Genomic DNA, 19,284 nt, shown 5'->3' on the forward strand with positions numbered 1-19,284 from the left:
TCGTATAGATTATTTAAAGCAAGATAAAGTTTACCATAGGAATGAAGATTAGCATATGTAATATCGTTGACATAATTCCGAGCTGAAACTAGACTGCTATCTCATATATTTGTCATATTAACAGAACACGAAAGATATTTATGTCATTATGGCTGTGAAATCAATTTAAGTCACTGTCTATTTGCGCTTGCATGTACTGATATGTTTCTCTCTATTTCTCGTTCAATCTATTATTCCAAAGAGAAGTTCTATCGTTCCCCTTCTCTTCTCATAATCAATAATACAGCTATGCTTATCTATTATCTCTTATTTTTTTTTTTTGGACTTTGACTGAACCTTTTTAAATAGAAAGAATAACAAAAATGTAACAGCGTTTAAAATATAAATACAATTATTTCATCTTCTCTGTAACATAACAATTATCTATTTAAATTAATTCAATGGAGAGATAAGAAGACTTCTTTCTCTCATCAATTGCTACTAAAATTGAATCATTTCAAAAATCTTTTATCAGGTTAAATAAGGCGCATCAACTTTTGTACCCGCATCTCTTCTTAAGAACTGGTATTCCTACAACTTGCAAGCTAAATGGCTCGGTTTACCGTTCCCGATTGCGGAAAATAGATGAATAAAAATCAAGACGTCGTCGGTCGATCGTTTATCTCGCTCGACGAATCCGACGACGAGTCGAGAAATCGAGAGCACTTCTTGACACTACTCGTTCCATCCGCCCTTAACCCATCTCTCGAAATCGAGATTCTAACGCGAGTATGATAATCCGGGGATCGTCATCCTGAGCAACTCCACGTTCTCTTCGTCGGCCAGAGAGCCAAAGAACGGAAACGTAGGACATGCTCTCTCGGGCACCGAGTTGAAAAAGTCCATTAGTATGAAAATGCGATATAAGATGAGTTTGAATAAATATGCGCCGTCCCTTTCTTTCGTGTCTACATCGTGTCGTTTCACCCTTCCTTCTTCCTTCGTGCGTTTCCTTCGTTCTTCGTCGTCATCGTCCATCACGACACGCTTGTCCGAGCACACAGACCGTGTGATTCTAAAGTTATTTTATTTAAAGTTTTATAATTCGCACGGAAAGACCGAACGTGTCGGTGGTTCTATGCCGATACCGCGCGTCGCACATCGCTAATGACGTTTTCCGTATGCACCGTTGGTGCGTCGATGGATTGTGCGCGGAAATTTGACCGCGTCGTCACTATCGGTGATCACCGGTGATATGACACTCTCTGTGGCATGCTCTATTAATTTACTTAAGCAAACATTTACCAACAATTAAGATACGATGTTCGAATTTCATCCTCGCAATTTAATCTTTTATATTCGTAGTCGATTCGCAGCTACGCGTTTAGCCTAACGAACAAAGTGACTTCCGTTCGTTTTCTACATATGATGCAAGATATTTGACACATGTCAAAAATTTGTTAAATAGTCACGAAATTATTTGACAATTATACGACAGTATTCTTGCTTTAAAAATAAGAGAAAATTGAAATGTCTCCGTAAACTGACTATTTTATTTATTTATGCAAAAAATATGTAATGTTGAGTCGTTCTTATTTTCTTGAGTATTGATATAATTTGCAGGCAATTGTTATAAATGTTTAATTTGAGTAATTTGTAATCGATCATTCTTTAAGGAGGTATACTGTTTGATTCTTCGAAAAATGAGCACATTTTCTAGATTTTTCTGCAGCGCAATGATTTGATAAAAACTTTTTTTTTTTTACGATATTAATACGATATTATTAAGTACTTAAACAAAAATTTTCAGCTTAAAAATTTTTTTTTTTTTTAAGTTATGCGAATATTTGCAGATTTACGTTTTCGTGCACGGTGTGAACAAATCGGGCTATGTTCAACGGATTGATTTTAAATTTTGCACGCGAGCTCCTAATAAGACTCCGCATCTGTTAACGAAGCCTTTTTTAAATCCGATTCCCCATTTTTTTGTTATAAATAAAAAAAGATAGAATTTAAAAAAAAACGACACTTTTTTTCAACACGCCGCCATTCCTCTATTTTTTTAAATTTTGAAAAATCGCTTAGATATATAAATAGCAATTAATATGTTTAATAAAAAGAAGGCTTGTATTTTATATTTCGAATATGATCTACGAACGTTTTCATGCACATCATGCAGCCACCTAAAATTTGGAAGAGTTCTGCTACAAATATTCCCATAACTTTAAAAAAAAATTTTTGTAAGCTGAAAATATTTATTTAAATAGTTAATAATATTGTATTAACATTGTAAAAAAATAAAAAAATTTTAATCAAGTCGTTGCTTTGCAAAAGAATCTAGAAAATGTATTGCATTGAAAATTGAAAGCAAATGCAGCTCGGGAAAAGAGCGTGGAAATCTCTTTTCTTAATAAAAATTAAGAAAAGGGATTAAAGATTCGAAAGATTCATCCCTAAGTACTCTCGCGGACGGCTCAGCGCCGACTCCCGACCCGAGATGAACGACGGATACGTCGAGCGGCACCGAGCGCTCGTCGGAAACTGCCGAGAGGTCGAAGCGCGCCAAAGGGTCGGCATGAGACCGCGTGATTGCCATTACGCCACGGAGCCGCGGTACCTGCAAGACCTCCCACGCTCCTCTCGGCCGACAGTTACTCGCTCGGAACACGACGGGTCGGTCGGTCGGTCGATCTCTCGCTCCTCGTCCGCGTTTACGTGTTCGACAAGAGTATTACGGGGTATCCCGATCCTGTCGCAGCTTCGCGAAAATAATTCGCGAAAGATAAACAAAAATATAGTCGATTATAAAAGTTCGCAAATTACATACTCAGCTGGTAGTTATAATAGATTCGAATTGTCAGATGAAAAAGCGCGCGGTTGACTCGACACTTTGAGTAAAATCGGCCGCGGTCGAAGTCGAGACAAATATTCAATTTTATTCACGACATTCGCGAATAACTCGATCGTGCGGTGAGCTTCCTGTTAATTACGTCGTTGTATGTAGAGTTTACGTAGAAACCAAATTGCGGTTCCGAATATCTATAACATGGACACGTGACTGCTATTTTAAAGTTACTGTTTCTCGGAGCAACGATATAATTGCGGGGATGTGATCTGTATGAGGGTGAAAATTCGATCTGTCATTCCTCTATCAGTCATCGAGAAAAGAAAGAAAACCAAAGGAATAATTCCGACTTCGATAAAGAACTATACAGACATTGATAAAGATATTTTGCGTTTATCTCTTTAAAATCCGGTGTATAAACAGTGCTTTCGGGAACAATCGATTCAGGTGTCAAATATTATATATTAATGCTTGATATATGTTTTAAGTTTCATCGTTTCTCCAACTAATGATACTTTTTCATTCGATTCAGAACTTTTACTTTGCTTAACCGACTGCTCGATCTTAGATGCCTGTCTTCTTATCGGTCTATTCATAAACAGTGTCTTGTTACAATGTGCACTTGATTTAAATTTACGTATCAAGGTCTTTGTTTTCGTTTTTGGTACCATTAAATTTTTCTACTAATTTATCCCAATAGCACTTCTCCTCCAACTATATGGCATGATAATAAATTAAAGTTGTAAATTTGAAACAATTTTTATATATTGGGACATTAAAAATATACAAGCAAACATATGTTAAAAAAAGAGAAAAAGATCTTATTAAATTAAATTTTATTTTTTTAGGCAAAAAAAAATGATATAGCTATAAATAAATATAAAACACAAGACTTACTTATTATATTTGTTACAACATAATTTATAAATTCAGTAACTTATTTTTAAAAAAGCTTTTATATGCTTTGATATATATATTGTATATTATCTTTTATTTTTTGTTAATAACCCGGAAAAGTTTTCCCCTTCAATTGCTTTCACGTGGAATCTCTCGATGCATAGGCACATTCTCAAATTTATGGCACATCTATTTCATCGATCCATATATATCTAAACGTGCTTCGACGCTCGTTATAAAGGGGAGGAAAAGCGCAGCCCGTGCTTGTCCATCTAATCCTTCGTCCAAAATTATCCGCGTCGAAAAGAATCGGAAGAAACGAATACATAATTTAGCCTTCCCATTTTCTTTTCGTCCATCTTTTCTTTGCTCGAACCAACCAGACATCGATAAACCCTGAATCGCGCGAGCTTATCCGAAATTAATACGGTTCTTGATTCTTACTCTCAACGATTCGATTATATTTATTCAAACTGCACCCACGTTTGGATGGTTGACGTCCGATGACTTTGTCGCACGCCTGTGTAGTGGAGCGAGAACGCTGAAAGAGAGGAAAAAAAAAATCTGTAGTAGCTTAATACCTCCCACGCTTTCCCCCGTTGACAACGACGGTGGGGTGTTCTTATACTCGGATGGTTCTTCCTTCGTTCTATGACGACTAACGGCATGCCAGTCTGCCAAGTTCGGTCAAAGCGAAGCCTTCATTCTTCTCCTGCGAATCGTCTTTGAATTCTCTCGATCGTTGTCGATTCGTCGAGGCAATTTCACGAGGAGTCATAGGTTCGTAAGCTCGTCTCGTTCGGGTGTCGTTGGCAAAGAAACCTTTTTTCTTTTTGTTTAACCCTTTCCGTTTAATAATTCCCTTTATCAATTAATTTACTTTGATACGGCTATTGCAATTATCGAATGTCACGTTCAAAAAAACTTTTATAATAACTCGTTTGTTTTATTCCGAGTTGAATGTAATTTGTTTTGCTCGAAATATATATAGAGAGCTTTACGCGAGAATTTTTCAAAGTATCTTCTCGAATATGCGTTTGAGATTTATGTATAATACAATAGAATTACTTTTATTTAAATGATTTGTATAAGATAAAATTACGTCGTTGTTAAATATATTTCTCTCTCTCTCTCTCTTTCTCACTAGTTGCTGACGAACGGTATTTATATAATATTTAACAGCCTGTTATAATTTACGTTCTCGACGGATAAATCTGGCCGGGATTGACGAGCGTCGTAAAAGTACGTTTATGAGCTTGCGGAACGTTGTCACCCAGTTTCTAATCCACCGAGGTTTCTTTACTTCCAAAATTAAATTGCCGAGTAATGCAGGGCACGAAGTCCGAAAAAAATCTCATTTGCTTACTCAAGTAAGAGCGAGCATGAGACTTTTCTCCAATAAATCCTTCGCGTAGCACGTAATGGCAGTCTGCATCTTAGCATTCCCGTGCTTTTACGCACGGTATTTCGCCGCCAATATGAAAGCGCAAGATCTCGAAAAGCAACGTCGTTTGGTCCGCGTCTTTTACGTTATAATCGAAATAACTTTTACGAATTTAATTTAATCAAATGATAAACGAAAAAAATAAGGGAAAAAATAACGCGTAAAAACATCTTTTATTTCCATAGACAAATCTTTAAAATTATAGATTATATATCTTTAATTTTCGATTGGAATATTTTAAACAAAAATTACGTATCTCAGATATAGTCGCGATTTATTGAGTGTGAAGATGAGAAAATAAAAAAGAATTATTGTATTTTATAATAATTATAATGTTTGTACGGAGGAAAAGAAAAACAATTGATAATTAATTTCAACGGGAACCAGTCGAATAACGAAATGTTAACGATATCGAGAAAATTGAGATATAATGGAAGAAAAGCGGACAACATATGATAGAGAGACCGCGACAACACGGGCGCGATCGACAATGCAACGAGCGAAATTGAAGACCGTAGCTGGCGTGCATCAAAATCGACGGCAGGGCACGCGCCGTCATTCAGAAAATAATTAAAAATAATTGAAAAACAGCGCGTCGCGGCGACGTACAGCTATTGTCTGTTTACCGGGACGCACAATTTCCTTGGCTTTTAGCGCAACCGTATATACCGGCATCGTACAATCCGGCTTAATCTGTGCGAACAAATACTGAATTGCCGCTGGGTTGCTTAAGGTTGACAAAAAAAAAAAAAAAAAAAAAAAAAAAAAAAAAAAAAAAATGAACCGACTAAAGAATATAATAAACATCCGGCAGAAAAACTATGTAAAATTCCGAGACCTGTTTCTGCGATTCTGACGAAAATAAAAAATGAGGAAAGAAATACGTAAGCTAGAAAGAGTCGAATTATTCCGCTTTTCACGCGCCTTCCTTCTATGATAATCTTTATTACGGATAATGACAACTGAAAAATAATCAATGTAGGATTTTTCAAAATTATTATCTATAATTTGAAGTATAAATTCTCCCGTGCGACGCGTACGGCAATTCGTAGAGTGTCGACGGTAATTAAATTTATTAAACAAACACTAGTAATACATATATTAGAAGTTACTTCTCGCGAGAAAAAAATATGATGATTTTTTTTTTTTTATATATATATATAAAACTCATATTAAAACAAAAATCATGACACGGACATAAAAACTTTTCTCAACTTCTTACGATCTATCTTCATCGCGTGCCTCGACATTTCACCGGACGAGACGACTTGCGTTTCCTATCATTCCCTGCCATTCCCGGTTCTATTTTCAATATATTTAACGAGTAAAATTCTACGCGGAAACGTCAGAGAGACGCTCTCCGTCGTGATTGGCATGCATAAGTCAATTAACTTTTGCAATCACATTTAGTTCCTGAAAAGCATCGCCATTGTGTCATTTATCTTTGAGACGCCCAGGACACATTTGGGAAAAATCGAAAGGAAGCTTTCGAATTTTGTACGAATTTTCTGTACGAGAGAAAACGCGTGTAAAATCGTATACGCGCGACAAATGAACCGCCCGTAAACGATCGACGAGTGAAATGGGACTACCGACGACGAGACTCCTGCCAATTCTTTTGCTTCTGCTGGCCGTGGCACGATTGAACCTCGCACAGAGGCACCGAACTCCGTATCGATCACGCAATCGAGGTAATTACGATCTTTCTTTCGGCTTCACGTATCCTTCAGCACCTTAAGCTTAGCAACGGCGACAGTAATCAAGAAATCAAGAATCTTTTTGAGAAAATTAAGTACATTACAAGCTTAAAATGTCCCAACCACATTGGATGGTTTACTTTATATAATATATTGCTGAGATATAATTGCTAATATTTCTACATTATAACATTGTAATATGCTGTCATTGCCGAGCTTAACTTAATTTATCTTAAGCATTAGCTGTGTTAACATTAAGATAAGGAATTTAAAACATTTAATCTTTTAAGCTTTATTGCGTAAGTTTTCTTGTTAGACGTAATAGCTTAATAGTTTCTACAAATGAGAAATAATTCTCGCGAAGAAGCGTAATTGATCAGATTGAATATCAGAGATTATATTATTAATAAGACAAGAAATAATTCGCATTGTGAAAATTTTACATGACAAAGAAATAGTTCATTTTACTCATATAAATTTGTGCACCTAAAAACTTATTATTTCTCTTCACGACAACTTCACGACAAGATGGCATTGCTTTAGCAGTATTTATGATAACAATTTTCCTTATTTTCATATTTCTTTTTTTCTTTCCATTCACCTTTGCAGTGTCCTTACTTCTTTTTATCTTGCTCTCGTAGACTTTACCCGTTTCCTTTCTTTATTCCTAATCTTTCTTTCTCGCGTCACAGTGTTGGCATTTAATTGCATGATGTCGGGCATACAATACATTTTCAGAAGAAATCTTGCGATGTTTCGTTCGAACCAGAAAATGCGAGATTATATTGTATTATAATAAGTAGAGGCGAAAAAAAAACAAAAGACATAACTTAAGGGGGAAGAGGTCTTTTATGTGTGATAGATATATATCTATCTAATAGCAAATCACTTAAACTTCTAAACTATATAAGAATTTATACAGCCTTATATTATAAGATTATATTATAATATTCATATATGGATATAAATATAGTGGCATTTAAATATTGTTTTCAATATGGAACAATTGTCCGTTCTTCTTTCTTATAAATCTCGATATATTTTCTAACTTGCATGCATGTTGCACTTAGTATTTGAACCAGAGTTGGGAACGTTACTTTATAAAAGTAACTCGTTACCGTTATCGTTACTCAAAAACTAATACGAATCGTTACCATTTCCGTTACTTTGTTTATAATATATTAATTCCATACTATATAATATATTAACATTAAATTGATATATTATAATAAATACCAAGTTTACATCTTTATACTTCTTTTTATTAATTTATAATATATATAAACCATAAACTATATAATAATATAAATTGTTAATTAATAATATAAATTCTTAATCTCTTAAGGTAAATCACAATCTTTCCTTTATCAAATAAATTTCACCGAAATATTTTATATATTTTTAAGAGAAGTTGATCCTCCACGGTATCATCATTTAGATGACATCTTTGCGGCTTTAATATAAGGAGATGATTGATTAGCTATGGCATTCTTATCATGCGTAACGCGTTGACGCGTTCTATGTTCCAGAGCCATTAGTCAAAAACAAAGTAACGATAAAAGTAACTGTTAAAATCGTTACTCGTTAGTGAAAAAATGTAACGGCGTTACCGTTACCGTTACAAACGACGAAAAGTAATGCCGTTACAAATTACCAAAAAAAAAGTAACTGTAACGGTAACGGCGTTACAAGTAACGCGTTACTTCCCAATCCTGATTTGAACAATACAGATTTGTATTAAATATTTGACGTAATACGTAAGATGCTCAATCGTGGCAAGCAGAACGCTTCGTTTTTTTCTAAAAATAAGAGTTTATTATATTTAAAAAGTAAAGACATATACTTTTGTAAATAATTTTTAAAGAGCTACAAAGAAAGAGAGAGAGAGAGAGAGAGAGAGAGAGAGAGAGAGAGAGAGCGCTCCTTATAATATAAAGCTCTAAATTCTTACACAGTTTAAAAGTTTAACCGATTTGCTATTCTTTGTAACAAAGTACAGGTTTATGTGAATTAAGACTGTAATTAAGATTTTAATTTAACGAATTTTAAAACATTTTGATTCGATGGAGTTGAGTTTATAGGGTGACATATTGTCTCCACGGAGAAATAGTTTAAAAATAAAAAATTGAAACAAAATTCTGTTTATGAGTGTTAAACAATAAAATGGGTAACACGATAAACGCGCACTGCATACATATGTGTATGTATGTGTGTATATATACATATATATGTATGTATATATATATATATATATATAGATGCGGCCACTATGAAATGTACGCAATATAAAAGCTGCCGGTAGCTACTCCTCCCGCGCTTGTATGATGCATTCTTTTTTTTTTCTCCAATTTTTCCATTCTACTTTCTCTCCATTCTGATGCTAGCGTTGAAAGCTCGTAGTTGCACCGCATTACACTGTAGTGTTTATATCCCGAAATATAATGTTCAGTATTTAGATACAGAGATATTAAACAAAAATTAAATAATATTTATTAATAATTATTATTATTAAATATAATGAAATTCTTATTACGACATTCTTTTCGATTTTAATTTCCTTTTAAATTAAAAATTTTAATCTTTTGAAATAAATAAAAAGAGCTAGTAATTTAGTTAATAAATTAATTAAATTTTTGTATAAGAATACGATATGTGTGATTTCTTGATGTACAAGTGTACATATTTGTCTCATCGATTATTGTAATATTAATCAATGACACACATTAGCGAATGTTAAATTGGAGCATAATGCGAAACAAATATCTACAAAGTCAAGTTTAATTACCGCAAGGAAAATGACTTGAGAGAATGATAGAAATCCATTCACGGAGGGCAAAACATAGAGCTCGTAGTTGTTGCTGACGAAAGACGAAGGACAGAGACGTACAAGAGAAATCGGACGGGCATATGGGGACACACAAATTCGTTATTATTTATTAATACATTTATGATTGCGCGGTAAAGTAGCGGCCAGAAGTTCGCGGGGCGGCCAACGACCGCCCGTTATAGAGGCCGGGGGCTAATGGGCAAGAAACTAGGAAGTTCCATAACCGGTGTTAACGACGCGTTGCATTTATGCGTCGGCGATCCCGGCCCGACGTTGTTGCTCTCGTTAGTTTAGTACAACTCCTAATCCTCGTTTGTGCCACACCGGCTCACAGAAAAGCGCCGATAAAAAGAGGATCCGCGTAAACCGCGTCTTGTGATCCGTCTTGATTTCCTTACAGCGTTGATTTTCCAGAATATTGCCTTTAAAATTTCTGCAAATAGACACATTCGCAAATGGATTATTATTTTTAAAATATTAGGTTTTAATCGAACAAACAACTGACCTGTTGGTGTAATCAATACATCGTATTTTGAAAAGGAAAAAAGAATAATTTTATAAATTTAATTAAACTTTGCAACTCTTTTCAAATATTGTTTTTTTTTTTCCCCAAACATTGGTTTCAAACCTTCTTTTACAAGATTTAATATAAATTTACATATCATCTTGTATAGAATTAATTACATTAGAGTTATTTTCTAACATGCATTTCGTCTAAAAATTGTCGCATCGGGATCGATTGCTGCTTATATATCGTTGAGTTCGCTCTTGTATAGGGCTTGCGTGCCTTTTATTATACTTTTATATACGGCAGTCTACATAACTCGTTTGTATACCGACATTGTGTATATTGATTAATTCGAGTACTAACTTTGTTGTGCGGTTTTTTTCTGATTTCTTGCCAGAATGAAGCAAAATGCTTTCGGGTCGCTTGCACTTTAGCCATGTTTACGTAAAGACAATATATACTACACGTTGTAGTCAACGATTTATGAACATCTACGTGAAAAAGAATATTTTCTATTGGTTGTTGACAAATTGTCGTTAACAAATAGCAAAATTGAAAATCAATCAAATATGCAAGGTATATCCAGAAATGCAAATTAACGTAAATTAACAGATTCACGTTTAGAGAAAGTACATCGTAATTTCACTGTTAATAGATTTTCTTATGCGAAATATGTAGTAGATCAAAGTACGAAGATCTGTTTTCAAAACATTCAGGTTTTACGACGATGTTAAACGCACGGTTCTCACCATGATCAATTTTGTTAGCGGAAGTTAGCGCGCGATCATTAAAGGAGAGGGATAGACATAAAAACGCATAGCCTTGCGTATGTCATCCTTGATCTGCATCAAGTCATTCCCGTATAGTTATTTATCATTCCAGCAGATAAAAACTCGTTTCTCAAATTTATGCATCGAATGCAAGATACCATAAAATATTCCGTCACTTTTGCGTCTCTTAATCGGAGCATTTGATTTTAACGAGCTTCACAGCTCTTAGAGGCAACATTTTTTTAATCAAAACATGCGCGTGGCCGAAACTCGCGAATCCATATCCCTCTGTTGCATTTTTTATATGCACACACGTCTCGTTTACTGCATTCGATTTGTGAATCACACTACATTCGGTTTCACATCGGTCGCGTACGTGGCCGATCATGGTAATTTTTATAGAAGTCACATGCTCGACCGTTCACATCACTCGACTGTAAGATAACATATACTGTGCTTTTGTTCTATTCATTACATTTCGTCTCATTCTCGCTCTCCAATCTTGCTCCAAAGCAACGGTAAATGATTTGTTTATAGATGAACAGAAACGATATTATAAATTGTGTCTAAAAAGCAAAAATAAGATATAAATAAAATAAAAATTGAATTAGGGAATATTATATCGTTTCTTTCATAATTATTTCTTTATCTTTTTTCTCTTTTTTTTTGTTTGTTTATATTTATTATATTTATTACGTCACATTTATAACAGATCTTTCGAAAATTTGATGGAAATATTCAAGTCTAAAAATGATTGAAAAATAAAAATTTCGATAATAAAAATAAATAACGACTTGATCAGTTTTGCGATCGTAAGTCGTTCTAAAAAGTGAGGGATGGTAGAAATTATTCTAGTAAGTACAATTGAAGTGTACCGATTAACGTCGTTTAATTAATTCAGCGATTGAATATTATTAGTGACGAGCAAGCACGAAGAGTAGAAAAGGCGGCAGAATAGAAGGGGAATGAAAAAATTCGTATTCATTCCGCAACCATTCGGTTACGTCGGCATATTTAAATTCAATGAAATTCAAACAGAAAAAACGGTTCGGAGAAAAAAAGCGTTCTGAAGTTTGTCAAAGAAATCAAATGCATAGATAAAACGTCGTTGTTAAGAGATCCGATTTTTTACCGATCGTACAATTAAAATCTTACTATTTCATTTGCGAGATTTACCCTTCTATTTCACTTATGAAATGTTTCGTGCTTATTTTATTGTCGCGCTCAACCTCGTAGAATTATGAGTTAAGGAACTTGCAATTCAAGCTCTGATGTCAGAATTTACGAGAGTGAGAACTTTGTATGTTATTAATATATCGTGTATAATTCGAGCAAGAATAGTTCAATCTTAAATTTGCTAGTAACAATAAAAAACTGACAACAATATTAAGGAGAAAAGCAGAGAAAGGAATGCATTAGATTTTGATCGATTTTTTAAAATGTTTAATATTTTTAAATGTTAAATATGTTTCTAATTTTTTTCAAATAAATAGCTTTATAATATAAACGCAATATATTTTTTTATACGTATTTATTTGCTCATGTTCCAATTCAAATTTGCAGGAACATTTGTCATGCGCAAAGCAAATTAAGAAGGATATAGCCGTAAATATTGGTCACCGAGTGTGTCTATACGATCGATTCACCAAGTATGCCTTTTCGTCTGCCTTTTCTCGGGCGGATTCACTCGAACGATCTTCGATAGTTTCGCGACGAAATTCAAAACAAATTTGTTCTTATCTAAATGAAAATACGGCTTCTCGCTATTGTAGCTTCGGCTCAAGCAAGCGCGAATGCGAGTATACACGAGATGGAAAGCACGGAAAGACGCGATTGATCGGCAAGCCTGCTCGTATTGAAACCAACTTAAATAGTTTTCAGACTCGTTAGTGTCTCGAAGAAGCGCGGAGGACCCGAGAAGGTATTCCTGTAACTCTGTTCTCGCGTTTCGAACATTCGTTTTGTTAAACAGAATCGAGGTCGAAACACCGACATATTTGGCTGTTTATTTTGAAAATAGTATAAGTCGTAATTTTCGAAATGCAATATGGATGATGAAATGTAATACGGATACAAATCAATGTAATAATATAATGATTTTAATGCGATCATTAAAATCTTTACCGTGATATTATGTATATGGAAATAAATGGCTTGATTGATAAACAATTAATTTTAATAGAGATGTTTCGCACAAATACCACCTTTATATAATTATTATCGCCTTTCATTGCGCATGTGAATATTCTTACAGCGATAATGATAATAATAATTGTGTGTTATATCTGGATATTGATTGTACTAGTTTCTTTCTTTATCTTTCGACTGTATGATATTTGACATATCTGTTCATGATAAAAAGCGCAAACAGACATGCATAACAAATCCCATAATTGCATCGAATTAAAAATTTATCTTTATATAATTTTATTATATGATATAAATTTTATTTATCGATTGATTATTGAAGTATCTACATCACAAATGTCGTATGTTAAATCAAATTGCATATTCCGATACCGATTTATTTTACCGTCATTATTATAGTGTCATCGCGTATAACTCGCTTTTCTCCTCTGAAATAAATTTAGCGCAGTTCCCGATTTATTTATATATTTATACCTTTATTTAAAATTAAACTAGAATATATATTATGCATATATATACATATTATATTTGCAATATTTTGACGAACATTTTCCATACTTGCATTTAATTTTTAGATTTTAAAACCTAAAAGTCTATCTAAGATACTTTTCGAATGACATACAAGCTCGTAATCGCTCTGAAAAGCGATTCAGATTGTCTCAATTGAAAAAATCTGAGCATTTTTTTATTTATCGACGAGTGTCATTCAATCTCGTCTCTGGATATTGATGAAAGAACCAGACAAAAATATAAAAGCACCGACAATTAACGCTACAAATTCGTAGCCGTACAAGGATCTTTGACCAATCGATCTCGCGTGGGATGCCGTTGAACGAATTGCCGTAAGAAACCCTCCTCTCAAAGATATATTCCCGACCGGAAGTGGCTGCCGACTATGACATAGCACTTCCGACTCGCGGAGGACGCAGCGATGCACAAAATCTCGAGATCGCGAAATCTCGCCCGAGATCCAACGACTAAAACGATTCAATAGCAGCGCGATGCTTACTCGGGCGAGTATCTTTCCTCCGTCTTAAATATCGATGGTTTCCCGTCACGGCGGGTTTGGTTCACTCTGTAAATATCAATGTAACTATCAATTTCTCGGATAGAGACAACGTTAGCGGTTTTCTGGATATTTTCACCATAGCGTCCGATACTTTTTCGAACATCATTTTTGTGCCAGGGCTTCATGCAACGGTAATTTCTTCTTTATGCTATAAGCGAAAAAGGGTACGGTTATCGGTGGTTCAGTGGATACAAAAGTTGAACGATCGATTTTTAGAAAACCAATGTTATTTGACAGGTTTATCGAAGTGCAGAGCAGTTAATTTTATAACTCTACATTCGCTAAATTACTATTAACCTAAAAAATTAAACACGATAAGATCATCTGTTCTCATCGAGTATTATTACGCCTAAATATAAAATAGAAAATAAAGGAATGTCTTTCAAAATACAGAAAAAAGTTCAAATAGCTGGACATCCGTCTTCTGAATGTTCTCACGACATTTTTCAGACTCTTACAGGAGGACCCCTGCGGGATCTCATTGTAATTATTGTTGTAATTATCATCAAAAATCACGTGCTAACATTGTTGATTGCGACGATCGTTGAGAGAAAATCGCTAGATGTTCCGCAGCGCACGAAGAGCCACCGCGCAATGTACGAAAAAATAAAATGTCGGAAATATATCCACCATGGTAAAACGACGTTTTCCTCCGTAGAGATATTTGCTCTCGGGACTTATTAGATTTGAGGCTGCCTTTCGCGTCCCTCGAAGTAAACATGCTTTACTAGGGACACACACGTAGTCGCGGCTTTCCACTGTCGCACACGACTACGACCCTTCCTGTAGTCTCTATCAAATTCTGCTGTTCCTTCTCTCCCTCTCGTCCTCTTCCTTCTGCTTCTATCTTGTTCGAAAGTCGATGAAAGATACAATTCAAAGAGAGCGTAATGAGCAGAAAGAAATGTCAATGGCATGAGATTATTTTGTCTTTAATTAAGAAATCGACAATCATATAATCGATAGAAATATCTAAAGAGATGAGACGCGTCATGCATCGGCCGGATGCATCATCGATCCGCGTCGTGCGCTGATTCATAATTTCCAAGGCATAAATCCCCGGTCGGTTCAACCCGGAATATCGTCGGTGTAACGCTTGTTAAGCGATTTTTAATTGGCCTTACACACTGTGCGCAAGCGTTGCTTCTCATCATTGCGCTCCGCAAGCTCTCATCGCAATTATGCGCAACCGAGTGAGCATCGCAATCATTTAAATTTAAATTACGATATTTACGAGAGGTCAGAGAAGCGGCCGCCGACCCAAAGATTTACTTCTCTTTATTGTCGAATGAATAAGACCTGTCATCGCGGAACTTCTTCATGCATGACGCACCTAGATCATTCGCCTCTTCGTCCGGCACACGATTGCATAGCTCGATTCATGTGCCAATTAGAGTAAGATAGAGTAGAATAGAGATTTGTTTCATTTTCTAGAATGTGTTTGAGTTTCTCTCAGATTGAACGAAAAAGACATTAGATAAAAATAGAAATGATACTTCTTACAAGGAAACCTACCCAAGTGTTACACTCTGATTTTTTTTTTTTTTTTTTTTTCAAATTTGGCACAAGTGTAGAACTACCAAAAATATTTGACCCGTATTTTTTCATTTGTGCCTATAAGCGATTTTGCGGATAGTTAACACCCCTTCAATATTCAACCCTCTACCATTATAAGTACAACAAAAATGCATAAGAAACAAAATTTAATGCAAGATTATTGATGCAATATTAAAGAAAAATGTGTGTATGCTGTGTGGTGTGTATTACGGTGTGCGTTAATAACATATGTAATGAGCAATTCAAAAATCCTTTATATCTTAAGCCACTTCAATTAAATAAAGCATTTCAAGCATTGTTTTCGGCACAAATGAAAAAATACGGGTCAAATATTTTTGATAGTTCTACACTTGTGCCAAATTTGAAAAAAATCGGAGTGTAACACTTGGGTAGGTTTCCTTGTTAGTTAAGTATTCTTTCTTATACGATTTCTTGTTATTCAAATCTCTGATTTTTTAATAATACGTAAATGCTATTTTTATTCGTATATCGTTATGCATAATTCATTGTTTATTGAATGACATTTTATATTTGTACTTTTCTGTACTTAAATCCGCTTGGAGCAGAGCTTTTCTCCATAAACACACTTAAAAATATAATCGTAGTATGTAAATAAAGTAAAAAAAATATGTTTACACACGGACATATATATTTAATATATTATTAAATAAACATATATATATATATATAATATATATATACACATTAATATATTTATATATCACAGAGCTCTTGTTTTTTAATATTAATACTGACAAAAATAAATAATACTCTAGAATATCCGGATTTAATAAAGCAATTATTGATCAGGGTTTAATATTTTATTCTTTGATAAATACAAACGCATACGCAGCTGCATGTCACGACTATAATGTATCATAGGTTTTCAATAGGGAGGCAACAAATCACAGCGCAACAAGCTTTCGAGCTTGACAGTGCGCTCGCCACGACGGCCGATTATACAAGTTTGTCGCTAAGTGCGATCGCGTAGGGACCGAGCACGGCAGACTCGACCTAGCGACGAGAGGCTTGTTTCAAAGGCGAGACGATGTATATACATTGTACGTACCGAAACGGTAAATGGTGGACGCTCGATATCGTAAGTCGTGACAGCACAATAAATTATTCGTCCGCGTTTACCTTGGCACAACGTGCGAGTTAATGCATATTGGAACAGAACGTGTGGGTGCGTGCAAGTGTTACGGTTAAGATATTTATTCTCGTGATGTAAACGATGACATACATCTTTATCCGATGTCTTCTTCTTTGCGTGCATCCCAGATCGATCCACATCCCGCGCCTCAAAATTCAAAATTCGCGTATCTCGAGTTCTCGCTTCATCTCCGATCTAAAGCCATCGCTCTCGCAAATCGCTAGGAAATTCTGATTTCACGAAGAATTGTTAAGAGGTTGCTCCAGTTATTCGCTTTACATTTCGTTTATTATTAACAGATTTATAAAAATTTCAATTTTGGTAATTGAAAGATTTGAAAGGTTTATAGATGATTTCGATGTAAAAATAATGCATCTCGTGTTTCTCATCTGTGAAATTAATTATTTATAACGCTATATGCTAACTAGTCAAATACGTTTTTATTACATTAAGGAGTGAGTAAAGAGAGCGTTTTTCATTCAACGGATCTAAAACCATTGTAAGCAATAACTGACACGAGCAAGTTTTCTTTTTCTACCGTGGATTTACACAAGGTCTCGAGCATGAAACAATTCACTCACCTTCTTACACGAGATGTAGTAGGTGCTTATACGCTCTTCCGGTCAGTAGAGATGAAAATAGATCTCGCATAAAACGCGTGACGCGCGTGCAAGGATTGCATTTAGTTTCTATGACATGTGGAAGTTATTAACCGAAATATCTAGCTTGATGAATTTATCCTTCTCGTAAACCTCCGTTTATTTGATAACGACATATCAGCCGTAAACTTGAAAAACATTATAAATATTTTAGTTGTAGCAATTAAAAGAATAATCTCTCCAATTTGTCATTAATATAGCATGAATATAGCTCGTTTTTTCGACTAGACTGCTTTATTTAATTTAGGAAGATTTATTGTATAATTAAACAGTTTATTTTAATCCGTCGTTATGTTTGTTTTAAGATATTCGAGTTGCAAAGTATTTCGAGCGGCAACAAAGCATTAACTGATCTATTATTGCACGCTATGGAATATCTTTTAACAATTTTTTCTACATCTGCATTGACTCTGTAGCCTATATTCGTTGATGTACAATACTTTTTATTACAACTAAATTATCTCTAGAAATTCTCATGAACTTTAAAAGCGTTAAGCGTCTCTAAAAATATGATACGTGAGACAATTGCCCAATTTACTCGCGTCTAATATCAGCAATGTAGTCATTTATGAAAAGTGGTCAATGGTCATTCCAAAACATCTACCAAGGATCGGAGCTTCGCGATGATATCATCGCCACGCGGCAACAAGAGAGAAAATAGACGGACGCGAAACGCGCGATTATAAGTGGGAGCGATACGTTGTCTCCCGCAAGATCGTCATAAAAGACGGACGGCAAGATGAACGCGGGTCATTAAAGGTAGCGTCACCCGCGCAAATGATAGCCGTGGCGACGCTCAATGGCCATAAGTTTCAGACGATTGCATAAGCGTCGCGACAGGAGCAGCCGCTGCCGGATCGCAAACGCTTTCAGGAATCACGCGCGTTAAACGTTAGATTTTGTGGCACCCGTTGTGGCTCCCACGCTCGACACACACACACACACACACACACACACACGTCGCCGTATCGGATCACCCACGTCCGATCTCCACCCGGTCTCATCCCAACGCGATTTATCGAGATGGATGTGTCACGGCGAGAGAGAGAGAGAGAGAGAGAGAGACTGGCTTTCAGAGAGATCACGCGGTGACGCAATCCTAAATTTACCGAAGCTGTTACCCTCGTCCAAGATTATAATACAATGTTGAGAAACGTGCTTGAAATCCAATGAACGTAATCGATCTTGAATGACACAGATGCCTAAATTTAAACAATCGAGGCAATTCGGAGCTATAGCCGATGCAAGCTGGATCATTACAGCACCGAAATACGAGCTAAGCATATATGACTCTTATCCTTTTAATCGCTGGCTACAAAAATCATAACAGTTCAAAGTAGCACAAATAAACGATGCTAATGGAACGGTCTTTATTCTCGAATTCACTTGGGACTTACGATGATCTATATTTTCTTACCATAACATTGATACAGCTCATCGCTGATAAAACCGGTCGGCGAGCGTGCTAAAAATTTCACGACATAATGGATTATCGGCAGAATGGCGCGGTGTAACCAAATATTTGTGTGATCCTTATTTGATTGACTGTCGATATCATCCGTAAATTTTTTAACATACACTATACACGTTGCTATTTAAGTATTTAACGGCGAGAATCGATTTGTGCGAGATGAGGAGGTAAAAACATACGGTGTTGCATAAAGTATACGCGTTGCATAAATTCTACGCGAACATTAAAAATTCTTTTATATTTACTTATACAATATTTTT

The 19,284-nt window shown here is 35.2% G+C and overlaps 1 protein-coding gene across 34 annotated transcripts in view; it reads left to right on the top strand.

Moving 5' to 3' along the window:
* Trol (terribly reduced optic lobes) overlaps window positions 1–19,284 on the top strand; it is a 147,651-nt gene that overhangs the window by 59,059 nt on the left and 69,308 nt on the right. Inside the window, exons 1-2 of one of the 34 annotated variants that reach the window (XM_070297151.1) lie at window positions 2,823–2,975; window positions 6,576–6,856. The exons of 31 other annotated variants lie outside the window; for them this stretch is intronic. In XM_070297151.1, coding sequence (XP_070153252.1) covers window positions 6,748–6,856 — 109 coding nt within the window. In that variant the 5' untranslated portion in view covers window positions 2,823–2,975; window positions 6,576–6,747. 2 more of the 34 variants (XM_070297150.1, XM_070297149.1) reach the window with 2 other exon arrangements.

This window comes from Polyergus mexicanus, unplaced genomic scaffold (assembly GCF_030449975.1).
Source record: "Polyergus mexicanus isolate NDT 795.1 unplaced genomic scaffold, iyPolMexi1.0 SCAF_6, whole genome shotgun sequence".
Classification (NCBI taxonomy): Eukaryota; Metazoa; Arthropoda; class Insecta; order Hymenoptera; family Formicidae; genus Polyergus; species Polyergus mexicanus.